This window comes from Rosa rugosa, chromosome 1 (assembly GCF_958449725.1).
Source record: "Rosa rugosa chromosome 1, drRosRugo1.1, whole genome shotgun sequence".
Taxonomy (NCBI): Eukaryota; Viridiplantae; Streptophyta; class Magnoliopsida; order Rosales; family Rosaceae; genus Rosa; species Rosa rugosa.
The window spans coordinates 32,034,349-32,055,324 of NC_084820.1; the positions used below are offsets into that span (position 1 = coordinate 32,034,349).

The 20,976-nt window shown below is 40.0% G+C and overlaps 3 protein-coding genes across 3 annotated transcripts; all 3 read left to right on the plus strand.

Annotated features, from left to right (window-relative positions):
* The first annotated feature begins 24 nt into the window (after positions 1-24).
* On the plus strand, positions 25-2,506 carry LOC133724670 (protein PLASTID MOVEMENT IMPAIRED 2). The gene is made up of 3 exons (XM_062151454.1): positions 25-182; positions 275-403; positions 540-2,506. The coding sequence occupies exons 2-3, from the start codon at positions 281-283 to the stop codon at positions 2,286-2,288; spliced, it is 1,872 nt and encodes a 623-aa protein (XP_062007438.1). The 5' UTR covers positions 25-182; positions 275-280; the 3' UTR covers positions 2,289-2,506.
* Positions 2,507-4,353: 1,847 nt separating this feature from the next.
* On the plus strand, positions 4,354-6,975 carry LOC133735476 (receptor protein kinase-like protein ZAR1). The gene is made up of 2 exons (XM_062162882.1): positions 4,354-6,045; positions 6,153-6,975. Exons 1-2 carry the CDS (start codon positions 4,629-4,631, stop codon positions 6,800-6,802), a joined length of 2,067 nt encoding a protein of 688 aa, XP_062018866.1. The 5' UTR covers positions 4,354-4,628; the 3' UTR covers positions 6,803-6,975.
* Positions 6,976-7,551: 576 nt separating this feature from the next.
* LOC133724672 (lipase-like) lies at positions 7,552-12,062 on the plus strand. Its single transcript, XM_062151456.1, has 10 exons — positions 7,552-7,866; positions 8,306-8,391; positions 8,640-8,705; positions 8,784-8,831; positions 8,918-8,985; positions 9,282-9,354; positions 9,434-9,595; positions 10,304-10,498; positions 11,172-11,260; positions 11,442-12,062. Exons 1-10 carry the CDS (start codon positions 7,788-7,790, stop codon positions 11,653-11,655), a joined length of 1,080 nt encoding a protein of 359 aa, XP_062007440.1. The 5' UTR covers positions 7,552-7,787; the 3' UTR covers positions 11,656-12,062.
* The last annotated feature ends 8,914 nt before the right edge of the window (positions 12,063-20,976 follow it).

Below are 20,976 nucleotides of genomic sequence, written 5' to 3' on the forward strand. Positions count from 1 at the left end.
TTCTTCAGACCCAGTTAATGAATGAGCTGCCCTAATTTGTTCCCTTCTCAAATGGAAACGAATAATATAACGGTCTGTATTAGAAACAAAACCAAGAACAAGAACCAGCATCAAGCCTCAGGCAAGCTCTTCCTTGCGGATAACAAGCAGCTAGCTCTTCCTGAACGCATGCACATTTGCAAGTAAGGATTCAGTTTCATGTTTGTTTCCGTCCACATTCAAATTTGAGCTAAATCTTTTAGTGGAAATTAACAGAATTGTGTTGAACTTACAGGTTAGGATGAGCAGAAGAAGATTTGGGTCAGTTCGATCTGCTAACAGTCTAGTATATGGAGATAGAACACTTGAAGGTAGTCCTTCTCCTTTGCTCAAGAGACAACAGCCCCCATTTGATTCCCCAGAGGTATAATCACATTTTCATATCTAGTTTCTTTCGGACTTAATTTGAGTTGCATTCATGTACTAGTCTGTATTGTAAATGTAAGTATGCCGTATTTAATGTATGTAAAACATTTGCATTTTTTTGTCTACAACCAAAGTCCCCTTCAAGAGCAAGAGAACTCCATATGGCACGGAGGGACATAGGTCGATACAGAGAAACCAGAACTGACACAGACTCGGTCAAAGAACAGGCGCAAATTGAGTTATATGATGCAAAGAAGATAGCCAAAGATCTCTCCTCAGTAATTGAGGAATCAAACTTGATGGCCAGAGGACACACGAGAGAGATTGAAGCACTAAGGAGACCGAGAAGGCGTGGAGATAATCGAGTATTATTGCCTGTTGGGAATGATCATGTGGAGAATAACAAAAATTATGAACAAGTCATGAGAGAATTGCAGCTTTTGAAACAGGAACTGAGCATGCTCAAGATCGATATGGCTAATGTTTTGGAAGAGAAATCGCAGGCAGAGAAGCAAGCAGAAGCCGCAAATGAAAAGATGATGTTTTATACAAGCTCGGCGGAAGCTATCAGGAAGGAGATTGAGGAAGCTGATGAAGAGCAAGTGCTAGTTGAGTTGGCTCAGATTGAAGCCTTGAAAGAATTTGGAGATATTGAAGCTCAGAGACAACAAGAAGCCAATCAACTCTCATCTGCAGTGGAGGAAACCAGGAAAAAAGTGAAAGATATTACTGAAGAGATTGATCACTCAAAACAAGTTGAAACCAAATTGTCTGTCACATTGTCTAATGTCGATGCGTTACAGAATGAACTAAAGCTAGTTAAAGGAATGAACAAAAGTAGTAGTCAAATGACTGATAGCTTTCAGCTTTCGGAAACCAGTTTCCAAAGAGCAGAGGACTCGGAAGCTTCACCCTTGTTACACTCAATCACAGAAGAACTAGAGGCGGCAAAGAAAGAACTGGCTGCAGTAAAGGAAGAAGGATTCCAGTACATGGCCTCCATGGATGTTATAAGAAACGAGATGAAGCATATCACAGATCAGACAGCTCGGATAAAGAAGGCAGAGGATAAAGCAGATTTAACTGTTCAAAATCTCAATTCAAAGCTTCTCAGAGCCAAAGTCAAGTTGGAAGCTGTAACTGCATCTGAAGAAAAAGCAAAATCAATTCAATCCAGTCTCTCACTCACTCTTGAACAGCTTAAGAAAGATGCTGATGCCGCAAACAAAGAGAAGGAGCATTCCAGTGAAGAAGCTGCAACCATTAAGTCGGAAATACTCAAGATTGAATCGGATATAGACATAGCTGAGGAAAAATTTGAGGCTGCAATGCAAGAGCTTGAAGCAGTAAAATCTTCAGAGGCTGTAGCTCTTGAAAACCTCAAAACACTTATTGAGAATACCATGAGAGCTAGAGCTTCTGCAGCTCAGAGTAGTTCTTCAATTACCATATCCAAGTTTGAATATGAGTACTTGACTGGACGTGCAGTTGGGGCTGAAGAAATTGCTGATAAAAAGGTAGCAGCTGCTCAGGCTTGGGTTGAAGCTATAAAGGCCAGTGAGAAGGAAATATTGATAAAGATGGACTTAGCTGAGAAAGAGCTGAAAGAAACGAAGGCCTCTAGACCTGAAAGACAACCTTCTGGACAGAGGATGCTTGAGGGACAAGAATTACAAATTTGGAGACAAAAGAGGGACAGAAATGCAGCATCTGGAAACCGGCGAACTAATGGAAATTTAACTCCATCAAGGCGAGCCAAGTTCCGAAAATCTGCCTCTCCTGGAGCTCGGCATATGAATAATTTCCCCATTCAGAAAAAGACGAAGGTAATGCCTAATCTGGGCAAGTTTTTTGGGGGTAAGAGAATTGCAAAAGATGTGTGAGCTGTTTCAAGTTTATGCGAAGCCTAGTCCACTTTAGTAAGTGCTCCTCAATAAAGCTTTTGGTTTCCAAAAATATGTACTCTGAATGATCTAGTAGTGTGTGAGAGAGTATCCATGTACAATAATGCCATAGCTGTGAAGGTTTCATGTCTGTAATACAAGAGATTAGAGTTGTAAGCATGCTAGTCATAATCATACAGCAAGCACGCGTTCTTCAACCTCTAATTCTCCGTTTGTGTAGTTATCTAGGTTTAATTAAACACAAATTTAGCTAAGACCTGGAACTTTACAGTCTTTGGTAACTTGTTTCAAAGGAAAAAATTCTTTTCATGAGCATTTACTGCAGGTTCAATATGACTACGCACACCATTACCAAGGGGTTTAACTTGCTACCATTAGAGAGATCTATTTCTTATCAACTTCATGAGATTCATACTGTTGAAGAAGTTCTTTGGTGTCAACGATCCAAAAACCCTCCTATCTTGCTTGGTCTGCCATTTGCTCACCTAAAACTAGAGGAGGACTTGGTCTAAGGTCTACAGATAGATTTATAAGGCAGCATAGCTAAACATGGTTGGAAACTCCTTACTGAACCTGATAATTAGTGGGTTAAAGTTACCACTGCTAAATATCTTAGGCATATATAGCTCTTTTCTCTTGAGTCTTGACTAAAGAAAACATGCTGCTTCTTCTGCTTTGAAATGCATTCTAGAAGTTAGAGCTTTGCTAACAAAAGTTATAAGATGGATTGTATTCTAGAAGCTAGAAGTAGTCTAGAACTTTGCTAACTAAAGTTATAAGATGGATTGTGGGTAGTGGAACTGAAATTTACTACTGGCACTTTAATTGGGTCTCCTACTACTGATCACAAATTGATCTGAATGATAGAGTTTGTGATTATATAGTGGTGCCTGGATTGTTCCTAAGCTTCCTATCTATTTACCTAATGATATTTTGTTCATAAGATTTTTTTCTATAGCTTTACTACCGCCTTTTAATTGGGGTCCTGCACTCCTGCTGGAAATGGCAGGTTTTCTATTAAATTCATCAGCCTCTCTATGGCAAACTAATGATTTGCCTGTTCATTCTAGAACCAAGTTAATAAAGGCTTGGTTCTTCGGGAAGGTTTTCGTCAAGCTATCTTTAATTTCAAGGGTATCGTAGTATTCAAGTTGAAGGAGACTCAAATACCCTTCTAGATAGTGTCAATGGTCATATTCAAGTTCCTTGGAGGACTAAATTTTTGGTCGAATTGATCTTGTTTTGTGCTGCACAACAGTTTCTTTAAGCCCTGTTCATCATGAAGCCAACTTCGTGGCGGATGTAGTGACAGCTACCAGACATCATCGTGAGGTCTCCAATTGGGTCCATTCTCGTCCTGTAAGTGCAATGATTGTTTTTCACATTGATTGTCTACGTGTTGGTTGTGTTAGAAGAACAAAGTAACACATATATACTTTAATCATACAACATTATTTATATACGACATATTTATATAAGTTTCCTATGCTTAATTAAGCATACGGCATGCCTAGCAAATTTTGTCCTATCTAATCGAATACCACCAGAGTAGAAGATTGATGATACCATCATACGTGTTGTTCGTCCAGTATATTAATTTGACTAGATTGATATAAAAATAAACTGGCTTTATACATTAATAGACTAACTTAGCTTAATTTCGAACTGCTCTATGACCATAAAAAATTGGTCTATATTTTGATGTACGATATAACTTTTCCTCTTCCAAAACATGAGTCATAACAAAGGTCTGCTCCATTGTATTGTGATACACGAATTTCCGCAACCATACCCAAAAAAAAAAAAACAGAAGCTCTTGCTGAATATTTCACAAGTAAAACTGGCATTTGCGAGACTCAATTTGCTGGTCAAACACATCATACCAAATATAATCTAATTGCCCTTTCACCGCCAATCAAGACACATACATCGCCTCCAATTGCGTTCAAGTGATAAGGATGGTCCAGACCAGATTTGACACCTTTAATAAGACCTATTCATGGCTAAGCAATCAATTAAAGTGCCTTGGTTTTACATAATTGACTTACTACATGCCTACTTATGAATCCAGTTGATCATACATTCAGGCTTATCTTAAAAGAAGTCCATTTATTCAAAAAAGAAAAAAAAGAAAAAAAAGAAGTTCATTTATCCAAAAGGTGTAATTCGATCAGCTTCATTAGAAGTTTTAGTTACATGTCATTGAAGAACCAGCAGCAAGTACAGACCTGTCATATATTGTGAGTCTCTCCCTCCACCATCTTCTGCTTTCCATACCAAACCCCATTTTGAACTGTGTCAAGTTTGCCTATTTGTACCATGGTTTTGCGAGTGCTTCTCCTGGTTTTGCTTGTATTCAACTCTCTTGCATTTGTAAGCTGTGTAAATGAGGAAGGTTTAGCACTACTTTCGTTCAAAGCATCCTTAACTGAGTATGCCGAAGGCTCTATGAATAACTGGAACTCTTCAGACCAAAGCCCATGTTCATGGGATGGAGTCACATGCAAACAAGAGAAAGTTGTATCTCTCAGTCTTCCAAACAAAAATCTTTCCGGGACTTTCCCTTCTGCTCTTGGGAACCTCTCTGCCCTCCGCCGTCTGAATCTCAGGAACAACAGGCTTTTGGGAAGACTGCCATTAGATTTGTTCCATGCAAAGGAGCTCCAGAGTGTGGTACTATCAGCAAACTCATTATCCGGGTCTGTTCCAGCTGAGATACAGATGCTCAGTTCCCTACATACACTAGATCTCTCACAAAATTCATTCAATAACTCCATACCTTTATCTATAGCTCGGTGCAGGAGACTAAAGAGTATTGTCCTTGCTCAAAACCATTTCTCTGGTTCCCTTCCATATGGTATCACCAGCTTGGCAAGTCTTCAAAAGCTCAACATTTCCTTCAACCGGCTCAGCGGTTCCATCCCCAAGGGCATTAGCAACTTGTCGACTTTGAGAGCAACTCTCGACATGTCTCACAACTTGTTTAATGGTTCTATACCAGCAAGCCTAGGAAACCTTCCTCAGAGAGTTTATATTGATCTCAGTTACAACAATCTAAGCGGACCAATTCCACAGATTGGATCTCTTATCAATCTAGGACCAACAGCTTTTGTAGGCAATCTTTTTCTTTGTGGACCGCCGTTGAAGACCTCATGTTGTTCAAGCACTCAAGCCTCAAATTGTCAATCCTTGTTTCACAATCCGCCTCGTAATTCAGGTCGGAGCAGCAACTCTAGTACATGTGCTGTGGTCTTTGTCATTGCAGGTATCATTATTGGGATTTGTCTTTCTGGTCTATTGTTCTCCAAATGGTATAAGAAGATCTGTGCTTGTAAAGTCAGTCAACATTTTGAACAGACACTGACGCCCACAAAGGACTTTCTCTGCATTGCTAAACACGGTTCAGAGTATCCGGAGCATTACCAATTTGTGCAATTGGACCTGCATGTCAATTTAGATCTTGACAAACTGCTGAAAGCCTCTGCTTTCTTCCTTGGTAAGAGTAAAACTGGGATTGTGTATAAAGTTGTTCTTGAAGATGGACGAACCTTGGCAGTGAGAAGACTTGGAGATGAAGGTTCCCAAAGATTTAAGGAATTTCAAACTGAAATTGAAGCAATTGGAAAGATGAAGCATCCAAATATCACCACTCTTCTGGCATATTGCTGGTCCATAGATGAGAAGCTGCTCATATATGATTACATTCCGAACGGTGACCTTGCTACTGCAATTCATGGTAAGTTGGTAACCAAGCCCTACTAAAATCAAACTTCAGACAGACTAAAATTTTTCTTTGTGATTATCAATGCTTATTCTGACACATGTAATATATGATTTTGCTAGGAAAAGCAGGCATGATATCTTTCACACCTCTTTCTTGGCCTGTACGTCTCAGAATCATGATAGGCTTGGCAAAAGGTTTGGCTTATATTCATGAATATAGTCCAAGAAAATATGTCCACGGTGACTTGAGGCCTAGCAATGTACATCTTGGACAAAACATGGAACCCCATATCTCCAATTTCGGACTAGGCCGCCTCGCCAAAGTAACTGAAGAATCCTCATCCTTTCAACTTGAACAAATCACAACTGACACATCATCCCTTCAGAATTCTCCATATGTGCAGAGGGCTGCAAGCTCGATAGCGGCAGCAGAGCCTTGCTATAAAGCTCCTGAAGCCTCCAAAGTTGCCAAGCCATCCCAGAAAAGCGATGTTTACTCATTTGGGGTGATTATGCTGGAGATGATTTCTGCAAAAATGCCATTCAGCAGAGTTGGTTCTGTGGAAATTGATTTAGTTGAATGGTTCCAGATCAGCATTGAGGAAAGGAAGGCAGTCATTGATGTATTAGACCGTTTCTTAGCTCCGGATGTAGACATGGAAGAGGAAATTGTTACAGTAATGAATATTGCTCTTGCTTGTGTTGCTAGAGCCCCTGAAAGAAGACCTTCTATGAGGTGTGTGTGTGATAACTTGGCCAGATTGGCCTAATCATCTTACTGGTACAAGCAAAGAAGTACTTCCAGGAGACCACTTGAGAGTTGAGACCTATTTTATTCTTGTGTAATTGTAGAAACAAAAACAAAAGTATATATTTCCTGCCTCTAAATTTCACACTCTCTAGTAATTTTTAAAATTGGTGTACACAAGAGAAAATTTCCCAAGCCATGGCTGCATATATACACATCCAAAAATCTAATAAGCCTCATGCTTAATAATTGTCTTGATTATATAGCCATAATTACCTTATTCTTACTTGATTTCCAAGTAGGTACGTAGGCTTCATTTAGCCTGCTCCCATGGTGACTCGAACCCATGACTTCGTACATAGGTAGTGGGCGCTCTAACCACTGAGCTAACACCACTTCGTCCTGAAACATTCCGGGTTGCTCACGACATAGCCTCGACTAAGAGTTAGGTTCATTGGGTTACGTATTACTTAGGCTGCCGGGAACATTGTACCATCTTGGCCTCCAAAATTTTATTTTGGGTTCAAATGCTTATTTTTGGTGTGTAGAATCGATAATTTTTTTTCTTCTACCCCACTCATTCCATGATATTATTCAAATTTTAAACCGTAACCTCCACGATATTAGTTATTTCAAATAACCAACAAGCTACGACTGAAACCGGTAATGGGTGTGAGAGAGAGAGAGTTGCTGACTTGCTGTAATGATTTTTGTTTGTTGTTTGGGATTGTTGTTTTCTATTTGCTGCCACTATTTTTCTTCGACAAAAACGACGGCGTTTGCGGACGAGCTAACGAGTTTAACGCCAAAACGACGTCTTTTCACTCTTTTGGTCTTCTTCTTGCTCACGCATCAGCTTGTCGACCATTTTTGCACGGAAAGCTCCTGTAGAAAAATTGAAAATTGGCGCAGTTGCCCACCTCAAATCCGCCCCTGTGATTATTGGTGAATTGTTCCCGAAAGTTAGAAACTTTGCCACAAAGATTTGATTTTTGTATTTGGGGCAGATGATCGTGGAGAGAGGAAGGAGATGGTTGCTGTTGTTGGCACTACTTACTTGCCTCTTTGCTTCTTCTGCTGGGAGAGGTGAAATTTCAATTTACCCACTAAAAGTTTCTTCCTTTTCTATTGCATTAAGTATAGTCAAGTTCAAATTAGGGACACTTTACATTGAAACTGTAATTGGTTGGAGAAGAATTGGTTCAAGAGTCACAATGGGCAAGGTTCACTAGTGTAATACTGTAATTGATTGATTTGGTACACTACAAAATGTTGTTGTTGGGTTTACCTAACTAGAATTTGCTTCAAGGATGTTGGTGATTTTAGTGTGATAGATACTTGAAAGGTCATAACATTTAATTAGGAGAAGAGAGGTGTGAAAGGTTGAGAATTATACTCAATGTAAATTGGCGGAATATAGATTGAGGGTATTTTGTGGGTGTTGGAATTTATATCCCAAGTCTTTGTTATTGTTGAACTTCTAGGCCCATGTTTAATAGTGAAGTTATGTTTCTTCCAAACGCAGAATGGAAGTTCAAGCACAAGGTTGATAGCCAGAGCGCCATCTACAATCATACGCTTGCCACAATATTGGTTCGCTATGCCTCTACGGTAAGTTTCATGGGATGTATGTTTCTAAGCATATCACTATGTTCGTTATAAATTTACATGATATAATTGGTTCCTGGAGTGCTGTAAATGTGACTGAGGGAGGTTGATTTAGTGGAGTATTCAATCTTTTTTCTTAAATGGGAAACAAAGCTTATGACATTTGCTGGATTAGATGTCAAGATTTCAATCACTAGTACGTAGCCGCTATACGTTCTGTAGCAATTGTAATTATACTTCTGCTATTGTAGGTGTATTTGTCAGATTTGACAGAGCTGTTTTCTTGGACATGCGACAGATGTGATGGCTTGATTAAGGTACTAACATTTAGATGATAAAATAAACTTCTTTTATCTAAAAGTTGTGGGCCTTATTCCTTCGTTTGATGGAAACAGGATTTTCAAATGATAGAGATAATTGTGGACGTCCAGCATTGCTTACAGGTGCAATTTCTTACTTCTCTCTGGTTTTATACTGTTGTTGTTTTTCTCTTAGCTGCCTCATTTTCACATTGTCATTACTTAACCAGGCATTTGTTGGGGTGGCAACAGATCCAAATGCTATTATAATTGCATTTAAAGGGACTCAGGGAAACAGGTAGAATACTTGACTGCTTATATCCTTCCTGCTTGATTTTTTTTTTTTTTTTTCTAATTTCATTATTATTAAGCCCAAATTATTGACTGACCAGTAGAAGGAAGCATGCTGATTGGTTGTGTGCTGGTCCATTGTGGGCAATTACATATTTGGTGCCTTCTATAGAACTTAGCTACAAACTAACAGTTGTATTTGTTGTGGGTTTTCTCGAATTATATGCATCTCCACCGGCAATCTATCTGATCTGTTCTTTGACCAGAGTTGTTTGTTGATTAATAATGATTTTGTGTGTACAGTATACAGAATTGGATCGAAGACTTATTTTGGAAACAACTTGATATAGATTACCCTGGCATGCCTGATGCAATGGTACTTACTGCAGTGAAGTTTTCTCCACTTGTTTGCTTGCAGTGAAGTTTTGATTTTCATGCTTTTTTGGTTGTTTCAGGTGCACCATGGTTTTTATAATGCTTACCACAACACAACCATACGACCTGGAATTCTAAATGCTGTTGCAAGAGCCAAAGAGTTTTATGGAGATATTGGCATCATAGTGACAGGGCATTCAATGGGAGGGGCAATGGCTTCATTTTGTGCTCTTGATTTAAGGGTAATCATAACTAAGCCAGTCTCCATTACGCACGTTTCATCATACAAACTTTCTTAGTTTCAGTCCATCATTTTTGTTTCATACTTCATATAATCTTGAATTGATGAGAAATGGGGCTCAATTTGTGTTAGCTTTCTGGAGGGGAGTGTACTGGGTGACTAGTGTCATGTGTCTTTGCTGGAGTAGTTTGTGGGCAGAACATGATGGCCTAAGGCATAAATGTCCACATGGTATATAAAATGATAACTTGTAACAGTTCTTCAGGACAAAAGTTACTTATAATATTCTAGTAGGCAGGGAAATAGAAGTCCTGTCAGTGGTAGTATGCATTAGCCGTAGTAGCACTTGAGTGGTATGGTTATCTTATCCTGCCAGAGCCAGTCATATCTTATGTCACATTAGTGATATAGAACTTGATGAAAATATAATTAGTTGCTTTTGAAGTTTTACTGATCAAGATACTTCCATGGGTCAAATGAAATTTCTTGAATGGTGTAAAAGAGTGTAAACTTATGTCAGAAGCCTACCTGACTTGAAGTTTTGAATGTAATTTGCATTTCGCTGCTTGTTGGTTTTGTTGTGCCTGATGCGTACGTGTTATTTCTTTATATGTTTATTGTAGTTTTCACCGGAAGCATATTCTTCAAGCCAGTGACATTGTAACGAAGGATCCTTTTTCTCTTTTCTTTTTGTTTTCCGAATTCCCAGGTTAATCAAAAGGAGAATAATGTTCAAGTTATGACATTTGGACAACCTCGAATCGGTAATGCAATTTTTGCTACTTACTATAGCGAAATTCTGCCACAGACTATACGAGTAACAAATGGAAATGATGTTGTGCCTCATATGCCTCCATACTACACTTATTTTCCTCAGAAGACATACCACCACTTCCCAACGGAGGTATTTTTTAGCCCACAGAGGTGGATTACGTGTTTATTTACTTTTAAACCTTTGATCTCTCTTTGTGGTCAAGCTGTTAATGTTTTTGTGCTCCTTAATCATATGTAATCAGTGATTTCTAAATAAATTTACGTTACATGTAAACAAATATTTATGCTTTGTCCCTGATCTTTTTCAAGAATACTTGTCACACGGCACTTTTTAGTTTTGCATGTGCACTCTAGAAATCCACAGGGGTGACATTATACCTGAGCTGAGTCGGGTTGACACTTTAAGATGAATTTAGTATGTTTATTGATCAACTGTTGTACACGCCTGATGCATGCAATGTTGACATATTGTATATGGTGCTCTCCAATCTAAGAGAATAAATAGTTCTGGTTTTACAGAATACTAGAATGGTTTATGAGTTCTAACCCTACATTGTCTGCTGTAGTGATGAAATGAAATGCACAATCTCAGTGTTTCAATGTTTTATTTCTGTAAACTTTTTGACATTATTATTAATTTTTTTTTTTGGGGGGGGGGGGGGGGGGGGATTACCCATGTAATCAAATCCTTCTCTTACCTGTACCCCTTGTGAGAGCTCAATTTTGACATGTGTGTTGATGATCGTGTTGTAGCAAGTGTCTTTCTTTTTTATACCATTGAGAGAGCCTTATTCTTATTGTAGGTGTGGCTTTATAACATTGGATTGCGAAGTCTTGTTTATCAGGTTGAGAAAATATGTGATGCCTCTGGTGAGGACCCAACCTGTAGCAGGTAACCCCTCTTGTGCAGCGATAACATGGAGATTTGTCGTCTCAGTTTTTTTTTTTTTTTTAAATGTTCTTCTACATTATAGCTCCCTTGAACAATCTTAGATGAGTAACATAATACAAAAGTTGGAAAATACAATCTTATTGTCAGTTTCGATGTTACAATTTTTGAGACGTCTGTGCAGGTCAGTGATAGGGGACAGCATTTCAGACCATTTAGTTTATTATGGTGTCAAATTAATGGACGAGACATGGAGACCGTGCAAAATTGTGACAGGTCCTGTTTTACTGAATCATGGAAGATCAGATCTGGAAGGAAACTTTGTTCTGTCCAGAGATCTTGCAACTCCTGTTCTCAAATTGAAAATACAATCAGACGCTGGGGAAAAGCCTCTATAGACTGTCAGCTTTGACTTCCCTTGGAATGAATGAGGGAGAGATCGCTTCTGGGGTCATGTCCTGAAAAAGCTGTTTCAGATTCATGCGTACTGCCTATCCATTTTGGAAAAGCTATAGCTGATGAAGATGAGGGCTGGTGCTGCAAATGATGCTAGTGTATAGATTAATCTGCACGTGTACATAATCATTCTTTGGAATATCAATGCTGACTTTGTGTTTACTTGTGTACAAGTACCAGATACTCCAGAATTTCTTGATCCTATTGCTGTCCACTATGATTAAAAGGATCATCACCATTCACCATTGACTCTGAGTGTCTTTTTTTCATACATTGTATCTTTTCTATAGTAATAGAGACAGCCACAATCCTATACTGATAATGAGATCCTTCTAAGTTGGTGTCAATATTTTCTGGTCAAATCTTTCTTTGTTTTTGTGGTGGTCTGGTGCCAATTTTGATTTCTACTTTTGAGTATCTTAAATCATGTTAAGTAGAGATGCTAAAGCAGTAATTGAAGTGATTGGCAAATCAGAAGTCATCCTCAGGCATGAATGCTTGATCCTAGACGAAATCAGAGAGTTAGCCAAGTCTTGTGTACTGTAGTTGGATCTACACTGCACGGGTCTGTCATGGAGCTACTCATAATGTAGCTAGAGCTGCATTGTCATTTACTCGGTTCTCAGTTTGAATGGAGGAAGAGCCTTCTTTGATCTCCTCCATTATTGACTGGTTATCTATATGCTAAACATATAAACAACAATCAAACAATGTATTCGGATTGCTAATCGTATGTTTTCCTTCCTCTTCGGACATATTTGGAATAATCTTCTTCTCTTAGTGATTGTCCCTTCTTTAGGTGCCAAAGTATTCTTGGGGATATGAGGACTCGGTGGTGCCAGGTCTGGGCTTCTCAGTTTGGCCTATACTTCTTAGGGTCCCGTGTTTGGGATCCAAGAGAGGAGCTTAGTTTTGTGAGGTCATTCTTTGTCGACATGAATTCTACTAGCAATACTGTAGGATGCTGGTGATTGCTCTATTGTCTGATAAGTTTCATTATGTTTCTTTTCTAATCAACCACAATTGCATGCCTAGGTGAGTAGTTCGATTCGTAATTGCAAGACTTTTGTTTTTCTTTAAAGCACTCACAAGTGGTTTGATCGATCGTGATATTTGAAAATAAATTTATTGTTACTCAGACTTTGGTGTTTATTACTTTAAATCTTATTGCAAAGTTTCTACTAGTCGATGCGTGGTCGACATGCTTAATAGCTTGGGGGATATAATTCAAAATGAAGTGGGGAGCTAATCTAGTGGTTTCTAATCAAGGGTTTGAAAAGTTGTTGAGTTGTCAAGGACTTTAAGACCGGTTTTGAGTATTTTTAGGCCTGCAGAAAAAATCACAATGTTCACATAAAATTTACATTTTAAGTAACGTTTTTTTGTTTTCTTCGTTACATTGGATAAGAGATAAAATCTGCTACGCTAGTCTAGTTCTAACCTAATTCTCAACTCCTCATCATCACTTGGGTTAACCTGAGTGACTTATTTTACATAGAGTTTTTCAATAATTAGTAATAAATTTGTTCATGTTCAAGTAAATCCAGAATATGTGTCTGGCCCAAACTCTAAGTTACTTGACCTAGTTATAATAGGATTTAGAATTAGAGATATTCTCGGAGATATTCATAGATATCCGATTAATTGTACGATTATCTTTCCTTGTACAACTCTGATTCTATGTCTTGTAATCCTCTATATAAAGAGGCCCCTATATATTATCAATGAAAGTACGACTCAATTCTCTCTCAATTTTGGTTTTCCTTAAACACGTTATCAGCACGAATAGTGACATAGAGTCCACTAGAGAGACACATAAACTTCTCTAAGATGCGCCTTTGTTCGCAATCGTTATAGGCATTGCAAATGAACTCATTTCCGTTCTCTACATGCGTTTTCGCATGGAATCCGTTGGCTATTCATAGGTGCGATTTGTCCTAGGAGCGTAGAGAGTTTATGTGACAGTAATCAAGGTGCCATTTGGCAAAAAGAACTTGGGGTATTCCATGTCCTTGAATTAATACTGATGGCCCAGCTATCGTAGTCACAAAGTAATATGCTCAGAATCAAAATGGAATCATAATGAAAAGAACTCAAAATTTTATTCACAAGCCAACGGAGTACATCATTGTCTCTTCACCATTAGGAGAATCTAATCCAAATGCTAGCTAATGCAAAACAAAGGTAGTCGTTTGACTTCTTTCGGTAACTCCAAAATAAATATGACCAGGTGAGTAGAGAGATGTCGATGGAGCAAAGCTCGCTTAAGTACCACTTATCTCAAAACCTTCCTAAACATCGTACTCATTTTGGATGAGCCTATGTGAAGAAAAACGAAACCAGTGGCATTTACTACAAAGTATATGGCAATTGCCTATTACATCTCTTGGAAAAATAAAGACTTAAATAGAATTGTCGATCTATCGATCCCAGCCAGATTTGTAGTCTTCAACCCTTCACTCTAGATCATCTTCTTGATCTTCTTGTTCCACATAGTGAGCTTCTCTTGCTTCACAATATGCTTTGTAGGCGGTGACAATTTCTTCACGAGCTCTACAAATGTGTGCCCAATGATCGGATACTCCACATCGAGAACATACATCTCTTTGCTCAGACTCCATTGATTGAGGCGCTTTGAAAGCGTCATTTAGATGGCTCTTAGTGTTGGTGGCGGCACCAACATGGCCAGAGGCGTTGCCTCCCTCTATCTTTCCACGTTGACCTCTTCTGTTTCGTGTTCGCCTATTTTGGCGGTTACTTTTCCAAGTAGAGCGATTATATGGAGCAGAACGTCCAGAAGTATCCCAAAGATTAGGGTTTCGCTCTTGGCGCCCTCTCTTAGGGGCGCGACTATAATTGGATTCCGGAATAAGCTCTGTTTCTACGGATCTCGAATTATAGTTCTTCACAAGGATGTTGTCTTGCTTTTCAGCTACATTCATAGCTCCAATGAGCTCATGAAACCTTGTGATCCGTCCTGTAGTAACATCGATTCGATAGTTCTTAGCAACCATCAATGCAGAGACGGGGAAGGTAGAGAGAGTCTTCTCAATCAACATCGCATCTGTGATCTCTTTACCACAGAATTCCATTAAAGATTTAATGCGAAGTGCTTCCGAGTTGTAGTCAAGAACTGACTTGAAATCACAGAAGCGGAGGCTATGTCATCTCACTTCTAGGTCAGGAAGCAGGGAGTCACGGACGTTGCCAAATCTTTCTTCGAGTGAGACCCACAGCCTTCTGGGGTCTTCTTCATTCATACACTCGTACTGGAGCGAATCATCCATATGACGTGACAGGACCCGCCCCGAATTTCACCCTGAAATCCGAAGTGGACCTGCGGGGCCCACCTTAGAAGAAATTCTACCGAAAATTAGGCAGAACTTCCCCTAAAGTGGACAACCCAAAACCTGTAGAAAGAGAATTTACACTTCTAAATCACCCATCCTTATTCTCCTGGAGCCACCCTGCTCCCTCAAACAACATCAACCAGATTCACAACACACAAATCTGGACTTAATAACCTTAATTCCGCAGGTAATCAGAGCAATTCTAATAGAAAGGTAAATGAGGAAAACCTAATTCAAGGCAATTGCGGAAGCCATACTGTTGACTATGCCTCGACTCCATGTACGCCCGACCTCAACTAATTTCTCCTGCACACTGGGCATTTGAAACCGAAGGGCCCAGGGGAAAGTACATAAAAACGTTAGCGTGAGTGGACAAAAATAAATAATTTAATATGAATAAAACAAAATAAAACTTCATACTTTCCCACATTTTTCGATATATATAAAATCCGGATGCATGCAACATTTATAAAACACTTACGAAAATAATCCGAAAAACGTTGAACTCCAGAAAACCGACTAGCCTCGCTAGTCACAACGACAGAGTAAAAGATTGAAATTTCAATACTCGAAAATAAAAGTCCAGCCCCGCTGGTTAAGAAAACTCAGACTAGTCCCCGCTAGTCAAAAATAGTATAAGTAGGGGAAGATGATAGCCATACGAATAAGCCACTCAGGCTTGGTTGGGTGATAGCCTCCCAGGCTAAAGAACTCCCATAACTCCCGTAATATACCCTTACGCCACTAAGTGTAGCGATAGGATACTGGGCTACAGAATTACTGTCACAGAGACAGTAACCTGCCACACAAAGGCGGAAGGGCTACGGTGATCCCATCACCGCGCCACAAAGGCGGAAAATCAATGCTAGCATGATAAAATCACCCCTCAGTATGGCACAGGGAAACATAACCGAAAATCCAGTAAATCCAAAATACATAAGGCTTCCCCCATCTCTCGTTAAAGAATTTCCAACGACGTGTCCCACACGCCAAAAGTATCTCCAAATCAATAGCAGAAAAGCGAGATTAAACAAAATCACAATTCTCAAACCGAAATCATTACTAAGGCATTCCCAATGCCAAAACCAAAGATCAAATAAATAAACAAGAAATAATTCCATCGAAATCCCATTTCGAAACTCCTTTAAAAGTCCCAAATCGAAATAAAATATAATTAGAGAATAATTCCGGAAATAACCTCGGAAATAAGATAATTCACCATTAAGATTATAAATCAAAAGCAATTTTGGAAACGAATCAATAATGAAAGTATTTATATGAGATAATACGAAATCAATTTATAATCTCATACTCGAAATGTAAATTGATGAATAAATAGAGCATACTTTAAGAAATAATGCATGCATCAATTACTTAAAAACAAAAGTCCACTCACAGTACTATTCCGACGATCACGTATACGAGTTCCTTCATCGAGCCAGGGCTCGGTACGACATCCTGTACACGATTATATTCCGTGAATAATTATTCAACAATTTAATATAATTCCTAAACTCAATTCCTCATAATTTACATCTCCCATTCTCCTCGGATTCAGCCCAAATTATACCACTAATACCAATTCGTTAATTTAAAGGTTCCAAAGCAGAACCGAGAGATATCCGACGGTCGGATTCTCGTAATTCGATAATCGAAACCCTAAACTTCAAAAATTCATAGTTAATTCCAAGCTTCTCCAAAAATCACCAAACTTCACATACAAGCTCTACAACATTTATAGAATTTAATGGGCTAAAAACTGGAATTAAAACACTGCCCTACACGCCTCCACGCGCCACCAACAGTGGCGGCGCGTGGGCCCCACGCGCCGGCGGCCACCACCTCCGATGGCCACCAACTTTGGACAGTAGCATCTACTCAACACACCCAACCATTCATTCAACTACAACAAGTTCCAATTTTACCTGAAAGAGCTCCAATTCGGCCGATGAACACAAGCCCAGAAATTTCTCAAGAACCCTAAAATTTCAATTCATCAATTCGACTTCTACACAACAAATCGTGACACAAGGCCATAGGGGAAATGATCAGTGATGAAAACCGAACCTTCGATGCCAATTTCGTGGCCGGAAACGGCCGGAATCGCCGGAAATCGATGAAAGTTCCGATCGGCTACAGTAACCTTCACAGCTCAATTCCGAGCTCCACCGGTCGAGCCACCGCCAAACACCACCCCAGGCGTGACAAGGAGGAGGAGGCGAACCTGCCGGTGCCCGGATTCCGTCGTGGGTCGGCCGGAGAAGGAAGAAACCGGAGGGAGAAGAAATCGGGCCGAAGAGGAAGAAAATGTCGGGGGAGAAGAGAGAGAAAAGGCCGGGTAAGTTTCCAAAAATGGAAACTTACCACAGTAACTTGGCTATTTATAGAAACTTACCATGAACAGTAACCGTAAACAGTAACTTTACTATTTCGCTTATAACTATCGCATACGAGCTCCGATTTTTACGAACCACATATGCACGCGCTCGGTTTAACGTCCTCTACAACTTCCATGAAGAACATTTTCCCAAATTTTGACCCGAACAAAAAATCAACTTTTAGGGCCACTAAAGTTGCTGAAAAAGAGTAAAAGTAAAACAAATTACCGTTTACTGTCCAAATGACTAGTAAACCGGTGAATTTGGGTTCGGGACGTTACATGACGAGTCATTAGGAGGATGGTTTTTGCCTTATTTGCCTCTAAGACTGCTCTATTTGCTTCCAAAGCTTAAGCTTGTTCAACAGTTAGCACGTCCTGGCTAGGCTCAAGAATCGTATCCAGGATTCCATCAGCCTTGAGATGCTGGCGGACTTCACGAACCCACCTGTGATATCCAGAGCCAGTTGTTCCCAATTGAGCAAAGTCCAATTTGTTCAGGTTACTCATCCTGAAAGAGAACAAGAAATTAGGGTTAGTTCCAGAGCGTGAAAGGCTACCACGAAAACATATAAATTTTTTTAGCGTAATCGCTTCTAAGAAATTAGGAATTTATGAGCGTAATCACTTTCAAGAAATTCAATTCCAAGAGGTATTGGATTAGATCGAAACAATGACGTAAGTGGTCGATCATAAATTCTCTACAAACTTTAAGTTTGGAGATCTCAATAAGCTCCAAGCTTGGAGCGAGCACGAACCCCCACAGTTCTACTTAATTAGGTCTCCCCTATGATTAAGAAAGGGGGGTAGAAGAAGGGAGTTTGCAAGTCCCCGATAAAAAGAAGAGAAAATGAATAAAAACTCAAAAACGGAAACTTTTAGTAAAAAATACCTTGAAATAGGTCGCCGGAAAATTTGGTCGGAAAGTTGCCTGAAAGTGACCGGAAAAGTCACCGACGGTGTTGACTAGAGTTGACCGAGTTGCTGGCGTGGCAGATATGCTGACGTGGCTGCTGTAGCGGCAGAAATCTGCTGACATGGTGGATCTGATGTGGCTGATGACGTGGTTGTGGGCCTGTGTTAGTGGACTTTGACTTCTTCTGGGCCGTTGACCTACAGGTTGGGCTTTGACTTCTTCCTTCTGGGCTTCTCCTTCCCTTTCTGGGCTGGGCTGCTTCTTCTTTTTTATTTCTTCCTTTCTGAAATTTATTCTGCTAGTTCAGTAATTTGGTAAATTCGGGGCCGGTTCGGGAATTTTTATGCCGGTTCAGGGGAAAATTTTTCCGGTTCCCGGATTCTGGGATCGAGACGCTGCTTGTGAAAAAATTTGGTAGCAATTGGAGGTCTGAAAGGTGGTGAACCAGTGGAATATTTGCTGCGGATGGTTTGGAGCTTCCGGTGGCCAGTTTGATAGGTTTCCGGCCGATTCTTGGGGTGGCGCTGCCGGTTCTGGACTCCTGGGATGGAGGGCTTCAAGATGTGTGGTGAGGACCGAAAGGGTTTTAAGGTTTTGTATTCGGATTTAGGGTTTTGGCTATTAGGTTTTAGGGTTTGGGCGTCGTGCTGATAACGTGTTCAAGTAAATCCAGAATATGTGTCTGGCCCAAACTCTAGGTTACTTGACCTAGTTGTAATAGGGTTTAGAATTAGAGATATTCTCGGAGATATTCATAGATATCCGATTAATTGTACGATTATCTTTCCTTGTACAACTCTGACGAGATCACACATTTGCTGCAAATATGCCTACAAGGAAGGACGTCCTTACGAGAGGACGTAGCGCCACCCTACACGGAGGTAGGCATGGCGCCAACGCCAAAGAGAGTGGCACTCTGGCGTTATAGGTCATATCCCCAGCTAAGATGCGTGGGAGGCCCGTGGGTCGAAGGATACTTTGGCACATTCCAATCCTTTGATCATCAAGACTCAAAATCCATCTCATGAGAATCTTCTGGATTATGGTTATCGTTGGGGGATGGCTCAATGTCAGAACCTATTCCTGAGAATATAGAGCTCTATGAAAATTACACTAGTGTACATGAGACGTGGGATAGAAACTCCATCATAATTGATGATGTAGTTGCGCATTTCGTTGCGCATGAGTTTGTTGAGTCAGATGATATCGAACCACGCTCCGTTGATGAATGAATGCCAACGTAGAGAAATCTGGCATAAATGGAAAGATGCGATCCATGTTAAGTTGGATTCTCTAACGAAGAGGAAGGTTTTTAAGCCAGTGATGCCAACACCTCCTGACATAAAACCTGTTGACTAATGGGTCTTCGTTAGAAAGTGTGACGAGAAAAAGAGATGGCAATCGCCATGGAATCGACTACGATGAGACATATTCTCTCGTAATGGATGTCACTGCACTCCACTACCCTGTCAGTTTGGTAGTTTTCGAATAACTGAACATGCAGCTTACAAATGTGGTCACTACGTATCTCTATGGGGATCTAGATACGGAATATACATGAAGGTTTATGGTGAACTTCATCTACCCAAGTCAAGTGGCTCTAGACCACGGAGCGCGTTTACAATAAGGTTGAAACGCTCACTAAAGTGACTACTTGATTGGGAAGGGATATGCCCGCGCGTTTCCATAACAAGTTCCGGATTCTATCGTTGTTCATGTTGGACATGATCTTCATTAGAAGCCCTTAAAGAGTTAAGGGCAACCGCTGAACACTTGAAATCCGATTTTGAGATGAAGGATTTTGGGAGAACACAATTATGTCTCGGTTTGGAACTTGAACATCGTGTTGATAGATGCTTAGGCATTTTGACAAGGTCAAGCCTTCAAGCACCCCCATGATCGTCCATAGTCTTGATTCTGAAAAGGATCCTCCTCGTCCGAAGGATGATGACGAAGATGCGCTAAGGGCAGAAATGCCCTAGTTAAGTACAATAGGCGCATTATTGTACTTAGCTCAATGCACAAGACCAGACATCTCATTTGCAGTGAACTTGTTAGCTAGGGTATAGCTTTGCGCCAATGCGTCGCCATTAGATTGGTGTAAAAGATATCTTTTGATACTTGAGATGTATAATTGATATGGGCTTGTTCTATCCCTACAGAGAGATGATGGATTCGAACCCATTACACACCAGGAACGCTGCCAACACTGACCTGCGTGCACTATCCCCATCCCAAAACGATAAGCGTTTTGGAAGGTTTTGCTGATATTGGGTATCTCTCTGACCCACACAAAGGTCATTCCCAAACTGGTTAAGTGTTCACCATGAGTAAAGACCATGATACATAACAGACCCTAGTCGCTATATCTTCGAACAATGCAGAGATCATTGCTCTTCACGAAGTGGTTCGTGAATGTATATGGATTGGATCCATAATTACGCATGTTAAAAAAATTGTGGTTTGAAGTCTACCACAAATGAGCCTACGAGCATTTAGGATAATGCTGCTTGTTTTGAACAAATGAAGCAAGGCTACATCTAAAGCGACAACACCAAGGATAATCAGCAACAACAGACTCTTCTCAAGATCAAAGTGAACTAGGTTTAATCTGAGGACA